Raw genomic sequence first — 25,680 nt, 5'->3', positions numbered from 1 at the left:
GTTGATGCAGCATGATTTATTTCTCTTGTCATCAGTGTGTAGACACTAGGACTCTAGTCATTTTGGACTGTTAGAAATATTACTGCTGGTCTGTTCACATGTTTTTATGTGGGTCTTTTTTCATTTCTCTAGAACATACTAAGAAAGGTGGCATAGTGACATATAATAAGTATACTTTTCTATATCCTTACCAATATTTTCCTGTTGTTTTAGTTTATTTTAGCTATTATTATCTTAGCTATCCTACTGAATGTGAAGTAGTATGTCAATTTTTACTTATATTTCTATAATCACTAAGGACATTGAGCGAGTATATTTTATGGATGTTTGCCTATATAGTACTTCTTACAAAAGGGTTCTTTTTTTTTATTATTATATATTTTCCTCAATTACATTTCCAATGCTATCCCAAAAGTCCCCCATACCGCCCCCCACTTCCCTACCCTCCCATTCCCATTCTTTTGGCCCTGGCATTCCCCTATATTGGGGCATATAAAGTTTGCAAGTCCAATGGGCCTCTCTTTCCAGTGATGGCCGACTAGGCCATCTTTCGATACATATGCAGCTAGAGACAAGAGCTCCGGGGTACTGGTTAGTTCATCATGTTGTTCCAACTATAGGGTTGCAGATCCCTTTAGCTCCTTGGGTACTTTCTCTAGCTTCTCCATTGGGAGCCCTGTGATACATCCAATAGCTGACTGTGAGCATCCACTCCTGTGTTTGCTAGGCCCCTGCATAGTCTCACAAGAGACAGCTAGCTATCTTTGGGTCCTTTCAGCAAAATCTTGCTAGTGTATGCAATGGTGTCAGCGTTTAGAAGCTGATTATGGGATGGATCCCTGGATACGGCAGTCTCTAGATGGTCCATCCTTTCATCACAGCTCCAAACTTTGTCTCTGTAACTCCTTCCATGGGTGTTTTGTTCCCAATTCTAAGAAGGGGCACAGTGTCCACATTTTGGTCTTCATTTTTCTTGAGTTTCATGCGTTTAGCAAATTGTATCTTATATCTTGGGTATCCTAAGTTTTGGGCTAATATCCACTTATCAGTGAATACATATTGTGTGAGATCTTTTGTGATTGTGTTACTTCACTCAAGATAATGCCCTCCAGGTCCATCCATTTGGCTAGGAATTTCATAAATTCATTCTTTTTAATAGCTGAGTAGTACTCCATTGTGTAAATGTACCATAATTTCTGTATCCATTCCTCTGTTGAGGGACATCTGGGTTCTTTCCAGCTTCTGGCTATTATAAATAGGGCTGCTATGAACATAAGATCCTTCCCATGTTTTATTTCAGTTGTTGGCTTTTATTATGTAAGGATTTTTTAAAATGTATTCTGGATGTTAAGTGTAGTGACAATTTTGGAATTTTGGTTTCTTTAAAAAATGTAGAAATATTATAGGAATATGTTTTTATTTTAATGCCAGGTATATGGGGTATGGTGGGACTACTTTAGACTGTCCCCAGTAACTTGACTATGATTTTCCTTCTGCTCTAGCAGTGACGTAGTTTTTCAACCTGCAGATAGTTTCTGTGACTGTGTGACATTTGGAATTCTGGGAACCTTTCAGTGGGTCTATAGAGTGCTGGAGCCCAGAGTGTGCTTGTTGGTTGTTCAGGGGGGTTGGGTGCAGTTTGTTAGTAGTCGTGCTCAAAGACGAAACAGATCCAGGCACCTCTCTCTCTCTCTCTCTCTCTCTCTGCTCCTCTATCTTTCTTTCCTATCTACTGTTAGGCGGAGAAATTGCATGGGGGAGATAAAGGGTGAGAAAAGAAAAACCCACAAACTATATAGAGAAGCTACAGTTAAGCCTATAACAATAACTGATTCAACAGGTATAATTGTCTCAGAGCCTTACTGCTGAATAAGCTCACGCTTTCTGAACTCGGGCTGGCTGGTTCAACTCAGCTGTTCTGGCTCAAACTCTTTTCCATGCTGACTGACTCAATCTGGCTTCTCTCATTGAATTAGTCTGCTTAGGTTCAAACAAACTAGCAATTAATTCTAATTTTTTGCCTCCTTATCCTCTGGCTTCAACTGCCTCTGCTGATGTGTAATAAACTGCAGGAACTCACAAAGAACTCAGCTCCACTGTACTGTACATATATTCATCCATACACACAAACACACACACACACACACACACACAATTGTCATCTACTGGTTGATAAGGGGTTATAACTGCTGACAAAACAATTCTTTTCTAGCGATTGATAGAACAGCGAGACACTCTGAAGGAGACGAATGAGGAGCTGCGGTGCTCAAAAGCACAGCAAGATCACTTAAACCAAGCTGGTGAGTTGGCTAGATTTAACTTTATTTTTCTAATGACTGAAATAAATTGATGACACACTAATTGATTTTCATTGCTTAGATGCATCTGCTACAAAAAGTTATGAAAATCTTGCTGCTGAGATCATGCCAGTGGAATACAGGTAAAGTTGTACTGATTGATAATCCATATCTGGTAGTACAAGTGCCAGTTCATTTGTGCCAGTTCATTTTTTTAATTTTTTTTTTTTTTTTACTCCAGGAATTTAAAGAATTATTAGAAGTTACTGATAGAGTAACAGTTTAGTTTTTATGACATGGTCTGTATTGTATTGAAACCATTTTAATTTTTTTTTTAATTCTGAAAAACTCTTTAATATATGAAATTCAGATCTATGTGAGTAAAATAGAAACATTGTCAGTGGCAGTGGAAAAATTAAACAAATTATAAATGTAGGCAGTTCCCTTCAGTCTGTCTTTCATTCTGGTTGTGTTTATGGTGAATTAGGTATTTTACCTATCCACTTGTAAAATATTCCTTGGATTTTGCAAGAGTCAGGATTTATTTATTAAAACTCAGATTATCCCATGTTTAATTTTATCAAAATATAATCCATCCACTTAAAAATAGTTTGCTGTTTCTTACTGTATTCAGAGTTGTCACTGCCACACTGTGACCATCACCATTATTATCTGATTTTAGAATGGTGGTTATGGCACTTACAAGACATACACTTAGTAACAATTGTTACCCATTCCTGCCACCCCATCTCATCCCTAGATGACCAGTACCAGCTGGTTTTCATTAATACTTTATATACAAGAAATATATAGTAGGTAACTTTTAGGAACTCAAATCTTTTCTCTCAGAATATTATAGACAAATAATACTGAAGTTCTCTTTGGCACATTTAAACTTTATAGATTGCAAAAATTTAAAAATACATCCGAAGCAAAAGCCCATAAAGTAATGGTCTAAATTTGTAACCTGACTTTTCATGCTAGGTTATAAGACCATGTGCTTTGTGCCTAAAATTCATATAGCAAAATTTGCTTTACTGTACATTTTAGTAAATCATTTTAAGACACATAAGACAAAACAGCAATATCATCATAAGCCTCTGAATAGTTTGTAAAGTGAGAATCGCTTTCTTTGTTGTTGAGTTTATCATTATGCTAAAATTAGTTTTTCAAGGCTGTAGAACTTAATTTTTAGATTGATGCTCTTGCCATTTATAACAACAAAACGTTGGATTTGTTGAAAGTAGTTGCTTTGAGGTTACAAGATTTGGAAAAATGAGAAAGTGTACATTTCCTATTTAATGTTAAAATAAACTTTGTGGGTTTTTTTTAACATCTCTATGCAAAGTACATTAAAACAAGTATACGAACCATTAATGTAATTTAAAATATTTAATATACCATATATTTGTGTTTATATTTATACCACTTCTTGACTCTCACTAACCCCTGTGTGCCCTTTGTCATTCATTAGCTCTCTTTCTTTACTTGTCATTATTACATGTATAGTTAAACAAATCTTACCTGCTGAGTCCATTTAGTGTTGCTGATATTTGGGTGTTTTGGGTTCTTGAAATTGGATAACCAATTAGAGGTTCATTCCTGGAGAAGACTGACTGTCCGCAGTATCTCAGTATAATCTTTGTCTTGTGAGAGTTCCCCATCCGACTGATGCTGTCACTGTTCAGGTCTTGTTTAGGTAGTCAAAAAGTGGAGATTTCATGTATGCACCTTCCCTGACTTACATCAGAGATAGATTTCATGGCAGACATATACTGGTCCTCTGGCTCATGCAATTTTCCCAGCACATTTTCTTCAGTGTTTCCTGACACTTAGATGGAGGATTGTATTGTAGATGTAGTTGGCCTGAGCACCCCACAATTAGTTATTCTCAACATTTTGGCAGTTTCTGGCTTCCTGTAATGGTCTTGTGCAGTAGCAAAAAGAAGTTTCTTGAATGGAGGTATAAGAGGTACACTTATCCATGGGCATAGGGATAAGTATTAGAAATGCATTTAAAACCTAAGTGTGGTTGGTATCTCATGCTTTTAATCCCAGTGCTTTGGAGGTAGAGGCAGGAAGATCTCCTTGAGTTTGAGGTTAGTCAGAGCTATGGTGCATATTGAAACCCTGTCTAAAAGGAAAAAAAGAAAAAGGAAAGGAATGCAGTTATAAGTTATGTTCTTATGGGGACACGCCAGTAGTGTGTTTAGTGGGCTTTAATTCCAGTCACCAAGGTTTAAATGCCAGTATTGCGTCTTTTGGGCTGCTTTGACTTGCTGGTGATTTTGGCTCATAAGCATCACACTGCGTAGGATTGCTTTATTTTCCTTAGTACTTTGGAGTTCTGTAAAATCTAATCCTCATAGAGACTTTTGGGCGAGAGCCTGCTGAATTTCTCTTAAGCCCAAAGTTTCTACAACAGGGACCTACGTCCAGCCTCATGAGAGGCAACCAAGTACAGCAGAAATAGCTTATATTGTTTTGGGAATCTCCTAGATACCTCTAACCAGCAACTAGAAAGGTTTATCCTACCTATAATTTTTTTTTTTGGGGGGGTTGTTTTGTTCTGTTCTGTTTTGTTTTATCTTTGGTTCTTTGGGGGGAGTATAACCACACCAAGTGGTGTAGCTTCATTAAAAAAATTACACACCCCCACTACATTATATATGTAGTTTTCGATAAATATAAAACAATTCTCCCACCAGAAAATATCCTTAGTGTATTTATCCGTCCTTCCCCCTTTCACTGTCTGTCTGTCTGTCTCTCAGTATTGTGCTATTCTGTTCCTCCCAACTTCTCTGCCCATTTTTCCCATTTCACTCCTTCATAACACCTACTATGTCCTGCTGTTCTCTCTAGAGTTTGTGTCTTCCATGGTCTGTTTACTTTCCAGGTTTCTGTGCTTACTCCAGTTAGATACTCAGTCCTGGAGAGTCAGAGCTGGGAACTACAAATAAGAGAAATGGAGCACTTGTATTTCTGGATCTGAGTTACTTTTCTACTTCCAACACTACCTGCTAATTTTATTATTCCATTTTTCTCTACAAACAATTTCATAAAGTTAAAAATAACCATTTCTTGACATATGTTCAGAGGACTGAACATCATAATAGCTAAGAAATGAAAACAACAGAATGTCCTTCAACTGATGGGTAGATAATGAAAATGTGATACATGTACACAAAGACTTTCTTAAAAGAAAAAATAGAGACTAATGATCATAAGAATAAAGTTTTTAGGCAAACTTTTTCTTTCATTTTGTCGTTTTTATTATATATTTATATATATTAAGATCATATACTACATTTTCTGAAGTTGCTAAAATTTAAAATGGAATCATATTGTCTAGGGACTTAGATAATTATTTAATGCTCTAACTCATGGTCATTTACTGTTAACCTTTAACAATTTTCTTTTAAGTTGTGACCTTGTAGGACATACAGTGTTTCTTTTAAAACTTTCAGAAGTTTTGATCATACTTTAAAACTAGAGCTATTGAGTAGATACACATTCCCTTAAAATAATATGGTGGTTCCAGTGAGCTAGCTCAGTGAGTTAAGGTGCTTGCTGCCAACCCTGTCTTCCTGTGCTATCCCTGAACCCACATGGTAAAGGAGCAAACTGACTTCACAAGTTGCTTTACATGGATACCTTGTAACATGTGTGCACAAACATATACATGTACTTATACACACAAATAAGAAAATGTAGCAACAATTTGAATAGAATATAGTAGATTTTATTTTTAAAAACTGAAAAACAAACCTTCTTTTCAACAACTCTCTTTTCAAAGAGAGGTGTTCATTCGACTCCAGCATGAAAACAAAATGCTTCGCCTACAGCAAGAAGGGACGGAGAATGAACGCATTGAGCAGCTGCAGGAGCAACTGGAGCAGAAACACCGCAAGATGAATGAGCTGGAAACTGAGCAAAGGTGACTGTTTAGATGTCATGGGACTCCTCCATTACCTAAAAGTGGGATACAGTACTGTGGTCCGAATAAATAGGCAAGCAGATGTTTCTCACCACTGTATTCAAGAAAGAAGGAATTTAGTTGAAGGAAGGAATTTTCATGTAATAGTCTTGTTAGCTAGGCTACTTATTCCTGAATTTCACTATATATCCTCACAACTCAAAGAAAACCAGTGAGTAATGGTCTGACAGCTACTTCAGTTGGTTGTATAGATAGGACACGGATTGTATAGTCAAGTTTCTAAAATTCTTACACTGAAGTTTATTTAATTTCAACAATATTATATGAAGCAAAACCTAACATAGATCAAAACTTAAATTTTTAAATAGAATAAAATGCTTTATCGAGATTTATATTGGTGAGATAAAAAGTTCACTTATATTTTAATAATATTGGTCATTCTACAATCTTGGACATGGAAATGACAAACTAGTGATAAAATATTACATGAGAATAGAAACAATGCAGTATGTAAACATAGGCAAAGTTTCACTTCCACTTCATGCAGTCAGTTTCTTAAGTCACTTAAATTCAGACTCTGTTCAACTTGCCACAGGAACAATCTGCATATTGTAGCAGCAAATTGGATGCTTCCCTGGTCCTACTGAAGTGTTTGAGACTTGTATAATCATAAACAAAGAATACTCACACCTGACTTTTATGAATGTCCTGTTAGAATATTCTATAATAGCCTTTCTTCTATGCTTCAAGCAGTTTTTTTCAGTGTTAGAAGCTGAATCTCAGGGGTCCTACATGACAAGTAAGCAAGCAAGCAAGCAAGCATTCTGCTGAGCTATCTCCACCCTTATAAGTAATAGTCACATACAGGTACTTTTGGGGGACCACTTATATTAAATTGTCACTTTCAATTAGTAACTTAAGATGATACTTTTTCTGTCAATAGTAAGGACATGGAGACAGAGGGTCAAAAACTTACTGAAGTTAGTTAAACAGCTTATAAACTTTGGTTTTCACATTGAAAGCATATGTTGATCTGACTGCTGAGTACTAACTTACCTCATCGACAGTGGTACTCATTATAGAGACAGTTGTAGCTGGACAGTGTGCTTATGCAGCTTTTACCAGATCTTAAAGCGACCTTAGAGTTTCAGACACTTGAACTTTTTTTTCTGTGAGCAAAATACTGCCTTGCTAACCCTGTAAATGCTAGGTTTCAGCTTTTAGTGAACTGAGAAGGAATGATAAACCTTGACTGCATTCAGCATATGTATATACATGCTTTAAGAGAAGAGAAATTACATCCTGTTCTACCTATTGTGCTTGTCACAGATAATCACCTTGTACTTCTTTCTGCTAGCATTTCTATTAAATGCATGAATGCACTTTTATAACTGTGTAACTACATTCACTTTGAATATGAGTAAATAAATACCAACTCATATCACAATAGGTTGAGCAAAGAGCGCATCGGAGAACTACAGCAGCAAATTGAGGACCTCCAGAAGTCATTACAAGACCAGGGCTCTAAGTCTGAAGGTGAAAGTGTAAGTAGTAGAGTCCATAACTTGTAAGTTCTCTAATAATTTATGCTACCCATTTGTCTGCATTTGAAATGCTACCCTTCACATTAAGGGTACCTTCAAATACCGTATATATCTGCATAGCAGATGCATTGGTTTGCCAACTTGAATAATAATAGATTATTCATAAGTATCATAAGATGATTTCTATCTGTGCTGCTCAGCATCTATACTTAAATTCTAAGTCTTGGCTTAAGAGAGTGGTATACTTTGAGACCTAATGGATCTGCTGGGATTTAACTAAGGTTGGCCTGAAGAAAAGTGAAATTGAGAAAAAACTTGCTAATAGGAAAATGAGAATGAACCAGTGATTACACCTAACAGATCATTCAGGCAATCATGACCAGTGTGCAGGACTTAAACTGTGCAGATTGAAGACAGCACTCCCATTATTTCCCTTCACACACCACACCAGAACCTCTCCGAAAATATGGGCTAAGATAAGAAAACGTGAAAAGAGGTATTGTGACATATCTAGCAGTTTTTCCATACTTTACTTATATATGTGGGGAAGAAAAGAATTGTGAAAGATGTATGTAGTTGAAAAAAAAAGGTAGATAGACCTGGATGTATTAGCAGATACCAGTTGATAGAAAGTACTGGTGGGGGAGGAAGCTCCAAAGTTAGGAGAAGTAGAAAGGCAAGCTGAAAGGGATTTCCTTTCTGTGTTTTGCATACTTTATATGGTTTTCTCTTTCTTCCCTGGGGACTTGGAACATAGAAGTCATCTCATGCATGGCGGCATCTCATATGTGCATATATACGGTATCGTACCCTCTTTAATACCGATAATGCTAAGCCACGTTAGGGAATACTTTTAAGATGGCACCTGTTTAGGGGACTACATTTTGGGTTGCAGTGTTTTGAAGAATAATTCATGTTTTGTTTTTCATTTGTTACTGTCCATGTTATCAGATTGTGTCTTTTAACCTTCTAGGTATTTAGTGGATGTAGAACTGCTGTTATGATTTAAAGTACTACTTTTGAAAGAGGAAAGTTGCTGTTTTAAATTTGTTTTTGACAAAAATCAGGTTGTCTTATTTTAATGTTGATATTAAAATGATTTTTACTTATAATAGTAGTTTTATAATATAACTATTAAAATCTGTAGTTTTTAATAGTTATCTAGATACTGAAATGTTTGATACTCCTCAATATATCACATTCAGCTTATATTTGCTATTTTTTCTCCAAGTTCAAGTTTAATATTTACTGTGTTGAAAAATGTGCAGAAGTTTTCTTTGTTCCTGTGTTTTTACTTCATTTCCTGTTCTCGCTTCCTTTCCCTTTGATATAGAAATTATTCATAAAATTTTAGGTTTTAGAAACTGTGCTGCTACAAGTACATGCTTTGAAGACTATTTTTACATAATATACCTTCAAAAGAGGTTCAGAGACTTAGATGTTTGGGTAATTTACCCTTTGCAACTGAGTCATCTTAACAGCAACTATTTTAATTTTATAGTCCAGCAAATTAAAGCAGAAGTTGGAAGCTCATATGTAAGTAAAACTGATGTTTCATTTCAAAGGGGAAGGGTTGTAGAAGCTTCTGGAAACTGTTCTTTTCTGATTTGGTGAAGGAATGCCTGTGCTCTGGTGTTCCTAGACTCCTCACCACTGCTACCAAAAGCAAAGAAAACATTTTCACCTGCTCATGCCTGCCAGCCAGCCCAATGCTAATATCATCTGACACATTTAACCAAACAGACATTACCACCTTGCTTATATGGCTGCTAACTCTATAGAGCGCTTCCTTTCTCTTGCATAGGAAGTGGAGGTGCTGAAAGATAAGGCAAGAGTTTTGGAATGCTCTGTGTGTCAGGTGCATTAACATCCTCACTGCAATCAATGTACTTAGAAAAATATGTTCCCTTTTAACCTGTGGCAAACTAAGGATCAGACAGATTCTTGCCTGAAGGCCCAAAATTTCTGTGGCGAAGACAAGTTTTTATCCTCAAGTCTGTTTGACACCAAGCTCCATGCTCTCTCTGCTACTCAGGGAAAAACTAACAGAAGTCCATGAAGAATTACAGAAGAAACAGGAGCTCATTGAAGACCTTCAGCCAGATTTAAGTCAGAATGGTAAGTGTTCATTAAAATCTGGATCAGCCTTCTCAGGCTCTGCCCCTTCTAGTGAAGGAGATAAAAATAGATCTGTCTTTACACAGTGTGTAGTTAGGCACATTGCATAAGAACCATGCTATTTTTAAAAGCTCAGTTCATTTGCATATGATGTCATTTTAAAGCAAAATCAATTTAATATGATGAACTGATTGATATAAAGGAGTATCAAACATTGTATATGCTAGTCAAGTTAATACTATAGAATCTGAGTAAAATAATTTCAGAATGGATTAAAATATAAATGTCAAATCAGGCAGTGTTTTACTTTCTTCCATGTGAACAGTATACTTTGTTTTTGTGATGCTTACTGGAAAGAACAGAAGTGTCTAGATTATAGACAGTGATTCAGGGTACCTTACTTATTTTTGATAAGAATGAACAACAAAGAAGTTAAAGGGTTTTCTTGGAAACAGTCTTACCAGTCAATGGAAAATAAGTTTGATAAAGACAAGTTTTGTGTGAAAATCAAGTGTTTTAATAGGTAATAATTGATTTAATTTTATTTTCACAAATAGCCCAAAAGATCAGTGAACTTGAAGCGGCTCTTCAGAAGAAAGATGAAGATATGAAAGCAATGGAGGAGAGATACAAAATGTACTTAGAGAAAGCCAGGAATGTGAGTGACACCCTCCCTCAGCTGATCCCTGTGCCCATATTCTATCATACTTAGTTCTGAGAGCACTGCCGCTTGGTGTTGAATGTAGTCACTTTGCTGTTCTCTACCATGCTTTGCTTTGTCTGTGAGGTCTGGCATCTTCTATGTGACTCTTGCATACTCAGTAATATTCCATCTTAGTGTCAGGTAAACATGACCTTAGGGACAGCTTGAACATTGATAGAAAGGAGTGAACTTACTAAACAAAGTGGCTGCTGTAATAGAAAGTCTTTTACTTCAGAGCAATGAACCTAAACTTTTATGCTAATGTTTGTCCAGACAATGCCATGGGTATGAAATACACAGGCAAAGTGCATGTCTGAAGAAATACATTGCTTTGTCAAGTTCTAACTCAAATGTCCAACTCTCTCCCTCTATAACATGTTGCCTGTGTTTACAAAACAGAACTTCTCACCATGTTTGAGGCCTCTTGCATTGCATGGCAGAAGTATGCCTTCCTTATACTTTTATCTTTTGAGACATGTTGAGGTGTCTTGAGGATGAAGAAGTGTGTCTTGCATTTCTGTAGCATTAACTGTTTTGTAAATCTGAGGCTGGACTTGCAGCTGTATTGGTAATCTATCTTAGTCTTCTTCATCTCTCGCTTTTGATTCTTGGCGTGGGTTTGTCCAAAATAAGGATACTTGACTGGATAATCTTTGTTAATTTTACTAGAATGTTAGCAAAATGGACAGAAGAGAATGTATCCAGTTGGCTTTATTTTACACCTGAGACTGAAAGTCTATCTTGATGTTCACCAGACTATTCTAAAAGCCTTTCTTTTCCTAATTCTACACTTTGACTCAGTTATCTGTGAAAATACATTTTTACAGTCTTTATTTTCATATAAATGTACTCTCAGAATGTTAATATATTATTTCTTTATTTAATAAATTAAGGGATTTCGTGGTGGTGCAGCTTTAAAATACTGGTAGTATATTTGTCTTAATATTTAAATTCCATATATTTACCAGTTAAGATGTCAATGTGAGTTGTAGCAAAAGTTGAACCCCAAATCTCAAGGCTTCACATGTTGGACATTTCTTTCCTAGTTGTAGTGTATGTAGTCATAAGTGGAAGGGTCTCTGAAATAGTCATTCAGGCTTTAACTTTGGAGCCCGAGGTTTACGTAACATTGTCACAGTACTAGATGAAGAGAGACAATAAAAACTTCTGAGGAAATATATAAAAGGCCAAGCCTGGAAACAGCAAACCTCAGTGGCAGAGCTCACACGTATGACCACACTAAACATCTAAGAAGAAAAAAGCATATACCATAGGTATATCTCAGAAGTAAAAAGCAAATAGATTTGATAAACCTGTGGGACCTGGGTTTGATTTCCAGCACCTATCTGGTGGCTCACAACCATTTGTACCTCCAGGTTCAGGGAATCAGATGACATCTTCTGGTCTCTGTAAGCACAAAGTATATATACGGTGCACATACATACATGTAGGCAGATACCGAGAGATGAGGTTAAGAAGGTAGTGAAAGCCCTTCTTTCAGGGTTACCTTTTTGGGGGAGTAAAGTGGAAAACAGAAGGCTTTTGAGTAGAGGTATGGCATGATCTGACTTAAGTTCTTACGGAGTCATAACCAGGTCACCTTGAAAAATAGCACTCAGACAAAATAAAACTAATAAATCTAATTCTAAAAAGCAAAACAAACCTCAGTGCTCAAAGTTTAAGTAACAGAAAGACTAAATTGTTATCATTGAAGATGTACAAGATGAATTTGGTTTGGTTGTAAACAAATTTCTAATGACTTTGTGGATAATCTATAATTTTTATAAAGCATATTCTTGTATTCTTGATATCTATAAAGTCAAAATGGACTTTTTTCCTTTGTGTAGGTAATAAAAACTTTAGATCCCAAATTAAATCCAGCATCAGCAGAAATAATGTTACTCAGAAAGCAGCTGGCGGAGAAGGAAAGAAGAATTGAGATTCTAGAGGTAACATCTCCACATTCATTAGCGTCTCACCTCTCCATGGAGTCCTGGGAATTAACCTCTGTCGTGTTTGCCATTCATAAAATGTTTGTTAATCATGGTGGGATCCTGATAACTGGTTGAGTTTTTAGCGTTTTTGCTTACACAATTTTTATACTAGTACTTAAGTCATTTTTGTAAATAAAGGTGGATGTAGTATTGTACAGTTTTAATTAAGATTCACTAATTGCTTTTTTAGTTTCTATGGTAAAATGTTTTACAGGATTACTATTTTCAGAGTTGCTATGTTTGAAATGGATACATACTCCTTTAGAGGCCATGCTGAGCTGTGTTATTTGACTTCCCCCATGAACTATGAATTGGCTTCTCACATAACTAGAACAGTCTGTTCATACCCTTTACCTTGTATGATTTCCCACCAAGTAATTATGAGCTGTGATGGAATTATTTTCACTCAAAACTTCTAACATGTTCTTTCCTACACCCAGAATCTATATACAAGGCTGGTGTGTGCCTGCTATCATCATTTGTCCAGACAATGCCATGGGTATGAAATACACAGGCAAAGTGCATGTCTGAAGAAATACATTGCTTTGTCAAGTTCTAACTCAAATGTCCAACTCTCTCCCTCTATAACATGTTGCCTGTGTTTACAAAACAGAACTTCTCACCATGTTTGAGGCCTCTTGCATTGCATGGCAGAAGTATGCCTTCCTTATACTTTTATCTTTTGAGACATGTTGAGGTGTCTTGAGGATGAAGAAGTGTGTCTTGCATTTCTGTAGCATTAACTGTTTTGTAAATCTGAGGCTGGACTTGCAGCTGTATTGGTAATCTATCTTAGTCTTCTTCATCTCTCGCTTTTGATTCTTGGCGTGGGTTTGTCCAAAATAAGGATACTTGACTGGATAATCTTTGAAATCTTAGTTTTCCAAGTGTGTTGACCATTCATTTTACAGAGGGAACCAATGCACCCCATTGCTAATGCTCAAAGTATATCCCAAAAAGAGCAGTGATACTCACTAGATTATTCTGAAGGAAAAGAGCAGTGATACTCACTAGATTATTCTGAAGGAAAAGAGCAGTGATACTCACTAGATTATTCTGAAGGAAAAGAGCAGTGATACTCACTAGATTATTCTGAAGGAAAAGAGCAGTGATACTCACTAGATTATTCTGAAGGAAAAGAGCAGTGATACTCACTAGATTATTCTGAAGGAAAAGAGCAGTGATACTCACTAGATTATTCTGAAGGAAAAGAGCAGTGATACTCACTAGATTATTCTGAAGGAAAAGAGCAATGATACTCACTAGATTATTCTGAAGGAAAAGAGCAGTGATACTCACTAGATTATTCTGAAGGAAAAGCCTCAGTTAACTCAAAGCATATGGGCGCTTAAGTTTTGCTCATTCATTCCTTGTACATAAGAAAAAAGAGAAGTTGAGTTGCAGGGACTGCTCTCCAGGTGTTTGGACCTGCATACGCTCTGTCCTGTGAGGCTGTTTTTTTTTTTTTTTTTTAGGGAAGATTCAAGCATTCACTGTTACGTATACTTTTTATGTGTGTCACCTATATCTGTTGCTTATAAGAATTATAGAACTGTCTGTATTCGAATAATAAAAGTCCACCAATTTGTACATTAGTGCATGGATATAATCATAGTGAGTGGTAAAAAAAGAGCCAAGAAGAAATAAGGAAATGTTGTGCTGAGGAGCCTAGCAGTTTGTTTGCTCTGTCCTTTCTTCTTAGTTTTGACTCCTTAGATACAGCACCATGTTGATATTTTAGCTAGTTGCTTTTGTCTCAAGTCATAAGAATTAGTAGTACAGGAATTGATCACAAAGGGTGTTTTGTATATGTGTTTAAATTTCTATTTCTGAGTAACATTTCTAAAATGAAGATTATTCACATTGTATTGTCTTTCCAAAAGCTGTTTGATTGTGTTCTGCATAATTCACTCCCTTATTTTTAGTTATTTATGTACCTCACTAACGCATGTATTTCTATTCTCCCAGGAGTGAGATAGTATTTTACTTTGTTTTCAGTAATTTTGGGGGATACTATCGCTATCTTAACTGTCTTAATCGTTACTTTCTATTGCAGAGTGAATGTAAAGTAGCAAAATTGAGGGATTATGAGGAAAAACTCATTGTTTCTGCCTGGTATAACAAGGTGTGTTGAGCATCAGTGGTGAGTGGGTTTAAACCCTGTTGATCACTTCCTTGATCTGAATAATAGAAGGAAATATGTTTTATATTAGTACAATACAGTTATGTTACAAGATCTACTGACAGAGTAATACCTTCCCTCATCAGAAAGCCAGTAGACCAAGCTAGAGTATTTTGTCCAGGTAGCATTCATTATACCCACCTGCACCTTCCAGATGTGTGTATGATGTGTCGGGTAGTAAAGTGATATTCTAACACATACATAACTGCTTTGGAATGTTTTTGTTATAATTAAACTTAGTTCTGGTATGCTGTATGTGGCTGCTGTTTACAATGATGTAAAATTTAGTGGATTAAAAGAGAGACACTGAATTTTATGCCCTCTGCCTAGTTTTGTCTGAAATGGAAGAATTGGCTTTTGAATCCTTAGTTTTTTCTCAGCCAAAGCAAGAAAGCATTAGCCAGCTAGAACTGCTGTAATAATTACATTACATTTAGCGTGTTATTTATCTGTTTCTTCATTCAGAGCCTGGCGTTTCAGAAATTGGGCATGGAGTCTCGGCTGGTGAGTGGTGCTAGTGCTTGCAAAGACAGCATTGCGGCTGCTCCTGCACGTTCCTTCTTAGCGCAGCAGCGGCACATCACCAACACCCGAAGAAACCTCTCTGTTAAGGTCCCAGCTGCAGCATCTGACTAGTCTGCAAAGCAAACACAACGGAAGTGCCTCAGAATATCTGTACCCCAAGAAACTACCAGATAGAAAACAAAGGTTAAGATGCTTGGTAGCAGCTAGTCTTATTTTGGTTTCACTTTGAGACAGGGTCTCATAATCCTGAACTGGCTTAGAAATCACAATGTGTTCAAGGATGACCTTGAACAGCAGATCAGTCTTTCCTGCAGTCTCTGCACACTGGGTGGGATTAACGGAAGTAGTTGTAGACCACCATGGCAGGTTTGTATAGTTCTGGGGATCAAACTCAGATGCTCTACTCATGGAGCTGCATTCTCAACCTCACAATCAACTATATTTAAGTCAGAATATATCAAATTAATATCTTCAGCTTCCTTAGAAAGCAGAGTACAGTATCAGCTCTGTCTCTGGGCAGCACATGTGAGTAGTTGGAAGTGTGATGAAGCAAACACTTGTCTTGAAATGGCATCCTGTGAGGGAAAGCAAATGCATATTCCAACTTTATGTTTTTAGTTGTGACAGCAAGTCAAGTTAATTTGCATAAAGTAATCAGTAGTTTGTCATTTAATATCTAGAGTTGCTTTATAGAAAAGTTTCCTGTTACACATGTGGAGAAAAACTGTGCAAGGTGAATTCCTTAGTCTGGTGTGTATAGTTTCCTCTATTTTCAAATTCTGCCCTCTAGAGGATGCTTCAGCATGCTGTAAGCTATAATGCTTGGAAAACTGCTGTTGCGGTGACTTTGTCCTGTAAAAGTGACTCATTAGAAATTTGCAGCTTTGAGTTGTATGCCAGTTTGCACATGTACTGCTGTGAATGAGGACTGAACTATTAGGATGGGAAGTAAACTGACATTTGTGTTTTTGATGAAAAGCAAGCTACACTTGGCATTAGCCACATGCTTTGAAGCATGCTATTCTTGTGGGCATTGCTTTCTAAGAAGGAGTATATCATGTATAATTTTGCCTCTTTAGTGATGGAATAGCTTATAACCATTTTGGTTTCTGCTTGCCTCTAAGGAGTGTCTGGAGCTGTATTTGTGGCATTCGGTTCATTTCTGCCCAACATTTTTTTTCTAGAGGCATTACTTTCCAATTTGGGGTCACTTTTTAAAGTCACAGCTTTGGAATATTAGTTGTTAAATCCCATTGCTTAATGTAGCCACAGGTGGTTTGCTCTTGAGCCAGTCACACCTCCAACACTTAGTAGCCACGTTTCCATCATTGTTGAGAGTTTGTTGAGAGTTCGTGTGCAGTGAGTCACAATCTTGGTTTTTGGTAACTTGAAGAAATTCTTTGATCCTTAGACTATAGATTTAAGAAGTGTTACATCCATTTCAGTTGTACAGAGGAATCAGATGGGGGACAGGAGTGCAGCAGACACAAGGGAGACAACAGTGTGCTTTCCCAGAACATTGCCAGTCATTAGGTGAAGACGTAAACTTGCAGGCTGCATGACCCTCGTTGGGTCAGCTTCTCACCTCTACCCTCATAGCATGAAAGAAGGGATATGTAATATATAAATAAAATGGGGGTGGTGGTGGCTGAGTAAGCCAGATTGAGCTGGCAGGCTGTGGAGCTATGGTCTACATTTTATTCTTAGTCCTTCGTAAATATGAGTATTGTTCTATTTGCAGTGTTAACTCATTTAGATAATTGCCTATAAATTCTTGCCCAGTAATTTTTAACCACTTAAAATAACAAGAATTTCACAATGATTTGGGGTCTTTGAGATTAGTGGCATCTGCCAGGATATTTTGTTTTATCAGGGTTCCTTCTGTTGACTACCTCTTAGATTTTGATGATTCTTGTCTACATTTTACACTGTTGGTTTGTATTTTTGTATCTTATGGTGTCTGCTTGCCTGTGTCTTTTAGTAAAATAAGACTTTAAAATTACTTAGCATGCTATTTAATATTTTCTAGAAATTATGACATTTGGGTATATTTTTGTCAATGAAGACATTGATGGTAGTGTTTGTATTTGCTTATAATTGAGACTTTACAAGTTCCCTTTTAATGGAACTGACTGTAAAACGTCAACTTCAATAAATTTATGTTTCCAATATAATTGCTCATGAATTTCTAAGTAATGTAGCATAAATAAGAATATAAGGATAGTTTCTTTTTTCTTAGTTAAAAAAGCAAATTTTCTGATTTTTCTAGTTTTAAGTAGAATTTTGAATGTTTGATACATGTTTATACCAAACTAGTGTAAAGTTCTATATCATCTAGATTAATCACAGAAATTCAGGCTGTGACCAGGGTGAGATTCTTTCCTTGTATAATTTATGCAGTGAGACTGCTGCCCAGCCAGGTAGAAATCAGATCTAGAACCATGACTTCTCCAAGTATGTTGAAGGGAAGATTGAGTGCATAAAATGGATTTGACAAAAACTGTGTGTTGCAGTGACTATAAAGTTAAAAACAACCTTGAATTTCAAGTGGCTGTTCTTGGAGTGATACTCCTTTCTCTTTTTTGGATATAATTATGACACTGACGTTTATCTTGGGATAAACAATGTATTGAGAAATATTTGAAGTTTATTCTATTTTTTTAATGATCTGACTAATGATTTAGTATAAGTAAAAAAAAAAAATGTCTTGCCTAGCAACCTCTAGCTGAGTATCCTTAGTAATATCTGGTCTTTGATGACTGGAGGTTATACACTTCACAACCACACGTACTTCTGTATAGTGGTATATCTGGCATGTGGGGAGTGATGGTGGTTTATGCCACAGTACTGACATTTTGTGTAAAAATGAATGTAAATGGCTTGTTATACATGCAGTCTTACTGTGATCCTGTTTGTTGCACACATTTATAAAGCACAAGTCATCAGAGGAAATAGTGTGTAGTTACTAAACTTGAGGAAGTTTCAGTGAAGTGTTTAGTTTATTAAAAAGGTCCTTTCTATTTTCTATGGCAAATGCTGTCACACTTGAAAACTAGAAGAAGCAATACTTGATTTATTTTTGTAAGTATTTAGAATATTATTTTAAATAAATAATTGTCAATAAAATTGTGAAATGTTTTACGTAAATAAAGTTCTGCTTCTGATTCAGTTTGCTGTGGTATTTTAGTGGCTACAGATGCATATTTATTTTCCATTTTAGTGAAGGACTAAACCCACTTTGATTGGTAAGCAAAGTCACGTGAATTCAAACTTACATTTTGTGTGTAAACAGCTTACATAAAAGTGATTTTGTGCCTGGCAGTGGTGGCGCATGCCTTTAATCCTAGCACTTGGGAGACAGAGGCAGACGGATTTCTGAGTTCAAGGCCAGCCTGGTCTGCAGAGAAGTTCCAGGACAGCCGGGGCTACACAGAGTCCCTGTCTCGAACAAAACGAAAACAAACAAAAAAAGTGATTTTTGTGTATTCTTTGTCTCTAGCTTCACCATTAGAATGTAGATATCTTTTGATAATGTGGAATTCAGAACATTTCTAGGCAAATTGAGTTATATTGAGGACTAACCTCAATATCTGTCCTTGAATTATCTCTTAATAGTTCCTTTAATGTAACAATTCCTTCATTAATAATTTATTGCATTACCTTAGGCATGGACCACATACCTTTTCCTCCTTGTTACTAGGGCCACATGAGTTCTGGCTGGCTGGATAGGAATAGTACTGAGCTTAAATATGCAGAACATGGGCATGCTCTTCTTAGCCCCATAACCCCTATTGCCTCATGGGTCCTAGAAATCACATTTGAACCCTTCAGCTTTGAGCTTGTAGTCCAAGATTCTCTTGTGTAAAGCTAGTTTGTATTTTGTCCTTTGTCCATCACCGTAACTATGCCCAGCTTGTGTTTATCCTCACAAGCTGTACCTGGACTTTAGAAAAGCACAGGTCCTGTGTTCTCAAAACCTGTATGGAAATGTTTGGCGTGTTGATGTTGCTGACGTGTCTGTAAGTGTGTAATAATCACAGAAGCATTCAAATGTTCCAGATAGAAAAGGATAGAGACAGGGCACAAAATGGAAGACCTGCCTCACTTTAGATGCCCAGCATACCTCCCAAGCTTTATTTTAGAACTTAACTACTCAACTCTAGAATATTGTGGTGCCTTAATGAAACCAAAATCATTTTGTTTTTAATTCATCAAGAATGACGTCTTGACTACTATGGTATCACTAACTACATTATTAAGGGTAGATTCCAGTCACTTCAAGTTGTTTTGGGAGTTGTAATTTGTAGATTACTTAACTGATTAGAACTCTTACGATCATGGAGACTTGGAATTTTACAGATCCAGAGCCAAAATTATTTTTACCTATGCTTAGTCATCTTTGTAGCTATTATAAGGTGTAAAACTTACAAAATGTATTAGCAAACCAGTAACTTCTACCAACCCAAAAGCTAAGAATGTCTTGAGATCTCTAGCAGTTTTCCCCACTTTCCACTGCCACCTCCCTGATGTGCCACCAGTGTTTGTGATAAACACATTACTTATGACTGCCCATAACTGTGAAAATATATGCAGTAACTTTCACAGGGGGATGTTCCTGATCCTTGGCTACAAATAAACTGTGTCTTCATTTTTAGAGAGATTTTGGATTTTGTTCACACATGTACCTGTGAAGTTCTGCTGAATTCTCTTCTGTCCTGTGGAATTCACAATTTCATTATCCTAGTTTACTGGTTCACCTGTCTGCCAGTTGATATATACTCCTAAAACCCTTCTAGTAAATTTTAAACCTGTTGTATTTTTCACTTTGACATTCTCTACATATAACATTGTAACATATACATTATATCACATGTAACTAAATTTTAGAACTTTCAGAAAAAGAAAAAATACTGTCTTGCTGTAGATGAATTATTATTAACTGACATTTCAAAACATGTTTAAGGAAAAATGTTGCTAAAATTGTTTTGATAAAGATTTATTTCCAAAGAAAACAAGGCATTGAAAAGAGGCTTAGACTGGGAGAAGTATTTGTTAAAACATGTAAAAAGAAAAAGAAAAATTATGTTAAAATATATGGATTTATAAAACATATCTAAGATACTGATTCTCTTTCTAAATGATTTTATTTTTTGCAACTATAGTTACATCATTTCCTCCCATGCACACCTCCACTCTAAATTCATGGTCTCTTTTTCTTTCATTGTGTATATATATATATATATATATATATATATGCATATATATGTGTGTATGTATATATATACATATACATACATACACATATTCCTAAATATATAAATCCTACCTGTTCATTTTGGGTGATGTGCCCTATATGTATATGATCTCAAGACTGACCTCTAGATATTGGATAAGCAATTGGGGAGAACTGTACCCTCAGGAAGACCATTTTTCCCTCTCTCCACAGTCCCCAGTTGTCTAGTGTTGAGGCCCCGTGAGATTTCTCCATTTCATGTTCTTTCTGTCCATTGCCTTTTCTTCCCTCGTTCTTCAGGTCTTGTTTAGCCAACCAAAAGAGTTTGCCACACTCCTGCTAGTTGGTAGAAAGCACATGCTGTTCTATGAGCTTTGTAAGGAAAACATCAAACTGCCTGGGAGAAAAAAATTATGGGGATATAATTACTATATTTTGACCATGTATTGTGTTTCTTTGACATCTTCCCTTGGTCCTTACAAATGGCAAAGCAGGTGGGAAGTTACACAAAGTAATAGTTCTAAAACCCCAGTGCCAAACACCAAAACATTTGTGCATTGTATGCCCATCTTGAAGATGCTGTGTCTTTGTCTTATGTCTTTGTCACATTGGAGAGGCCAGGCTGAATGGCTGTTATCTAAGAAGTGGCAGAAAACATGAACTGAGTTCAGGCACTCAGGGGCTACTCCTGTAATGATTGTTCATCTTCTTAACCAAGCTGATCATGTGGCCTTTTCTGGCTTTATTAGGCCATTATGTAAAATAATACAAGGACTAACCAAGTAACCCAGCAAGGGGATAATGATTCCCTTTACCAGGAAGCCTTTAGAGCAGATGCTGTTCTGTCTTTCAGGTAGGCAGGGGAAGTAAGGTAAGCTGTTTATATCAAGAGCATAAGGCAACTGACAAATTGGATGGGACAGTTAGCCAGAGCCGCGGCCTACTTCATCTGGCCACCAGGAGACTCCCTGGAGTCTTAATGTAGTTGGATGTGCATACGAGTGCTGTGGTGTTTTTGGTCCCTGATGTATTCGGACAAAGAGAAGCCTTTGTTCTGACCTTAGTAGGTACAGTAAGCACCACTGGTGACTCAGTGCCAGCTCCTGAAGGCACCCTTTGCAGCTGGCCCCTTTCTTCTTGCTCAGTTTAATGCAACCATTTCAGAAGAAAAGTTCCTGTGCCAGAGCAGAACAAACAGCTCATGGTGAGTGCACAAGAACACAGGGTGACCCAGAAAATACCAGTATCCACAGAGGCAGCTGCCAGCTTATGAGACACACATAGGGGAGTGTGGAGGGTAGACCCAGGGAGCCAGCTGGGAACTAGGGCAGAAACAGAGATTCTCAGAGAGCTATGTTGCTCTGCTGTTTCTGAAAGATGGTAATAAAATTAGCAGAAGGAAAAAAAATACGTCTGAAGAAGAAAATGCAACCAACTCAGTGGCTGGTCAGTCAGCATCTGTGGTTCTAATTTCTGAATGCAACCAGAGAAAGATGACAGCTGAGGGTACGTTCATGGGGGAACATGAAGTAATGTCCCACGTGTATGCAGATTTTATTAAAACTAAGCTTACAGGCAGGAGGATTTAAGTTAATCAGCAAAATATCAAACTCTTAATAGGACAGGTGATATACTCCTTAGAGTGCAAATAGAGGGGATTGTGCCAAGGAGAGCCAGGGCACCCCAGTAAAAATGACAGTGAACACCAGAAACAAGCCTTAAAGAACAAATGTCTCTAGAGAGCCAAGGTGGGAAGCTATCAATATAAAATTACACCTGGTCTTCTTTTTTAAACAATTCACATCATGCCACAGGAGAGGGAAGAGCAAAAGAAAACAGGGAGAAACCAGGGTACCATTTGCAATGCTACTCTTTAAGACATAGATCATTCTGGGGACTTTGCCCAAGTACCCCCTCCCCAAAGATTGCTAGTAGTGAAGAAGAAATAATGAGCTGCTGTAGTTATGAGTTCATATACACACATGTATATTTATGCATGTGGTGAATTTTTCTTTGGATGACAATTTGCATATTTATCTCACTAGACTGAGGGCCCTGAAGTCTTAGTGCCCTTCTACCTCTCCTTGTTCACAGTATCTCCCTTATAATCTATGGCCAGTAAGTATTTGTTGAACTGGGTTGAAAATACTCTTAATTTGAGGCTGCTTTCAAGGTACAGCTCCATCCACTTTTACCACGTAGAAGAAAAAGAGTAACGCAGTTTTACCAAATAAGAAAATGCACTTGGAATGGCTCTATTCTAGGATTCTGCCACCTAAGCAGAATGAAACGAGACCATTTTCCACTTAAAACTTTATCTGTAGTTTTACTTTCAGAAAGTGAACGGTCACTTGACCCCAGGTCTTTATCGTACACCCCTATGCTTAGGCCTGGCCTGTCTTCAGCACAAATATCAAGTTGGTTTAGCCGGAGCCTGTCGTTCCTTAGGGTTCTACTCAGTGACTCTGAAACGTCCCAGATCCTGCTACAAACCCTACCTATCCAGAATGTAGACTGAGCTCAGAAATGTCAAAGCCTGATTTTACTGGTGTTACCATGGCCTCATTTTTCTAGAGATGCATCTTTGTCAGTAGCAAAGGAGGAAAGCATAGTCAGCCTCTCATTTCTGCCCTTTTACCTGACAAGAGGAACTACAGGCACCTCTTTCCACAAACAAAAAAAACAAAACACCTTGCCCATGGCATGGCTCAGTCATTGGTTAATCTGTCATTTCCTTCATCTCTGCTCCATCTTTGTCCTTGCACATTTTGTCGGCAGTTTGGAATGGAGATTATTGTGAGTGGTTGCTGTTTTTAATCCCTTCTCTGGGAGTCCTGCCAGGCCTCAATGGGAGAGGATGTTCCTAGTCTTGCTGTGACTTGGTGTGCCAGGGAGAGGTAATATGTGGTGGTGTGCTTCTCCTTCTGAGAGAGCTGTGGAAGGGGGCACTGGGAGGAGAAGGGGGCGATGTTGGGACATAAAGTTAACAAATTAATGGGGAAAACCAACCTTTTCTTCCTTTTCTTTCCTTGCTTGTGACAGCTAAGGTTGATGTCACTGTCCCTCTTAACAGCCTTTTCCTTTCCTTTCTGTTTCTATCACTTTAAGGGACTTTTGTCTGAGTCCCAACAAACCAGAAAAAAAAAATCCATGGCCTTTTAACCTTTCTTCTTTTTAGCTATTTAAATTTCTTTAGATGTATTTAGGAATGGGGCAGGGAAGGTGAGGTCTTTTGATATGGCTTATTTCAGTGTCCCTAGATTAAACTAGGATTGGGGTCAAAACACTGAGGCTAGAGGCCCCAGGCTCTCTCCTTAGGGCCTTTATCTCCTTCAGTGAGAAACTAGATCCAGCTGGATTCTGTCATTTCTGATGCCATTTTCTTAAATAACTCTCCTGGGGCCAGTGAGTTACAGCTGGTGATGTAAACCGTCAAAGCTTAAGGCCAGTTGTAACTAAGGTTCACACTCCACATAGCCAAGTCCTCTGTGCAAAGGCTGTGAAAGAATGTCTGTGGGGGTTTCAAGGCAAGGAGTTACTAAGGAGCCAGAACATCATTTGCATTGGCTCCACAAACCTACTTCCAGGGTTTGGTTATCTGTGATGACACTGTGCCAATCCTGGTCCAAGGTCGAGGTCACTCAACCACATGCAAACCATAGAGACTGCTTCAGTGCTACTTGCTTTTCCTGCCTGTGAATGAAGAATCATCCCAACTCTGCTAACTTCCAGAGAGAAGAGCATGATGAGGCAGCTACAGACATGCCAGAGAAGAGAACCATTATGATGAAGCTCTGATGCCACACCCATGATTCAGCTCTGACACATATTGCCTGTGCACCACTTTCCAGTGAATACTCAGCCAGTCAGAGTCAAACCAAAGGGTGGATGCTTCAGTGCTTCTTAGAAGGGGGAACAAAATACTCACAGGAGGAAATATGAAGATAGTGTGGAGCAAAGACTGAAGGAAAAGCTGTCCAGAGACTGCCCCACCTGGGCATACAGTCACCAAATCCAGAAATTGTTGTGGGTGCTGGGAAGTACTTGCTGATAGGAGCCTGATATAGCTGTCTCCCTGAGAGGCTCTTTCAGAGCCTGACAAATACAGAGGCAGATGCTGGAAGCCAACCATTGGACTGAGCATGAATCCCTGATGGAGGAGTTGGAGAAGGGACTGAAGGAGCTGAAGGGGTTTGCAGCCCCATGGGGGTAGCAACAGTGTCAACCAGCCAGATCCCTCGGGCAGGACCCCAGGGACTGGACCACCAACCAGAGAGTACACATGGAAGGACCCATGGCTCCAGCCGCTTATGCATCAGAGCCTTGTTGAACATCAGTGGGAGGAGCGGCCCTTGGGCCTGAGGGTCTTTGATGCCCCAGTGTAGGGGAATGCCAGGGCGTGAAGGCAGGAGTAAGTGTATGGATGAACATCCTCATAGAGGCAGAGGGAGAGGGGATGGGATGGAGGTTTCCAAAGGGGAGACCTGGAAAGGGAAAAACTTTTGAAATGTAAATAAAGAAATTATCCAGTTTAAAAAAAAATCAAATAGACGTCTGTGGAAGGAGGATGTTAGCAGTGATTGAAGTTGATGTTCAGCTTGATATAACAAGCCCATAGGAGCATCTTCTCAATGGAAGTTACCTCTTCTAAAAGGACTGTCGCTTGTGTCAAGTTGACATACCACCAACTATCACAGGAATGGGTGAAGTCTTGAGTAAATATGTGTTGTCAGGGTGCATACATCCATGTCAAGGGCCCCAATTTCACTCAGATACATGGGCATAGCAAAGTCTTCTCCAATTGAGGCTCAAAGCTATGGCAGAGCCTTCCTCTGCTTCAAGTATGAGGGTTTAGGAACAACTGACTATTATATAGAGAGAATTTATCAGTGGCAACTTCCTTCTGAGCTTGCCTGAGGCTGCTTTTCTATAGAGAACTCCTCCTGATATTAGGTAACCATGCCTCCTTGGTCAGCTATAGACAATGTACCTCCTCAATTCACTTGTATAAAATAAATGCACTGCTGCATTTATTGGTGGCTGTTTTTAGAATAGCAGTGTTCTGTGTGACAAGAAGTGTGACAGACTTAAGATGGCCTGAGTACTCATGCGTTTTGTCCCCTTTCCTATATCTTAGGAAACGTGAC

The 25,680-nt window shown here is 37.9% G+C and overlaps 1 protein-coding gene across 1 annotated transcript in view; it reads left to right on the top strand.

The window, feature by feature from the left end:
* Positions 1–18,018, top strand: part of Hook1 (hook microtubule tethering protein 1) — a 60,023-nt gene extending 42,005 nt beyond the window's left edge. Inside the window, exons 13-22 of the mRNA XM_021160006.3 lie at positions 2,213–2,300; positions 2,380–2,440; positions 6,094–6,234; positions 7,685–7,778; positions 9,280–9,314; positions 9,814–9,896; positions 10,454–10,554; positions 12,447–12,548; positions 14,650–14,718; positions 15,241–18,018. Coding sequence (XP_021015665.1) covers positions 2,213–2,300; positions 2,380–2,440; positions 6,094–6,234; positions 7,685–7,778; positions 9,280–9,314; positions 9,814–9,896; positions 10,454–10,554; positions 12,447–12,548; positions 14,650–14,718; positions 15,241–15,411 — 945 coding nt within the window. The 3' untranslated portion in view covers positions 15,412–18,018. The remainder of the gene's footprint in view (positions 1–2,212; positions 2,301–2,379; positions 2,441–6,093; positions 6,235–7,684; positions 7,779–9,279; positions 9,315–9,813; positions 9,897–10,453; positions 10,555–12,446; positions 12,549–14,649; positions 14,719–15,240) is intronic.
* Positions 18,019–25,680: the final 7,662 nt, after the last annotated feature.

This window comes from Mus caroli, unplaced genomic scaffold, assembly GCF_978045245.1.
Source record: "Mus caroli unplaced genomic scaffold, Mus_caroli_1 scaffold_6, whole genome shotgun sequence".
In the NCBI taxonomy this organism is placed as follows: domain Eukaryota; kingdom Metazoa; phylum Chordata; class Mammalia; order Rodentia; family Muridae; genus Mus; species Mus caroli.
This window is presented reverse-complemented; position numbering and strand designations above follow the sequence as displayed.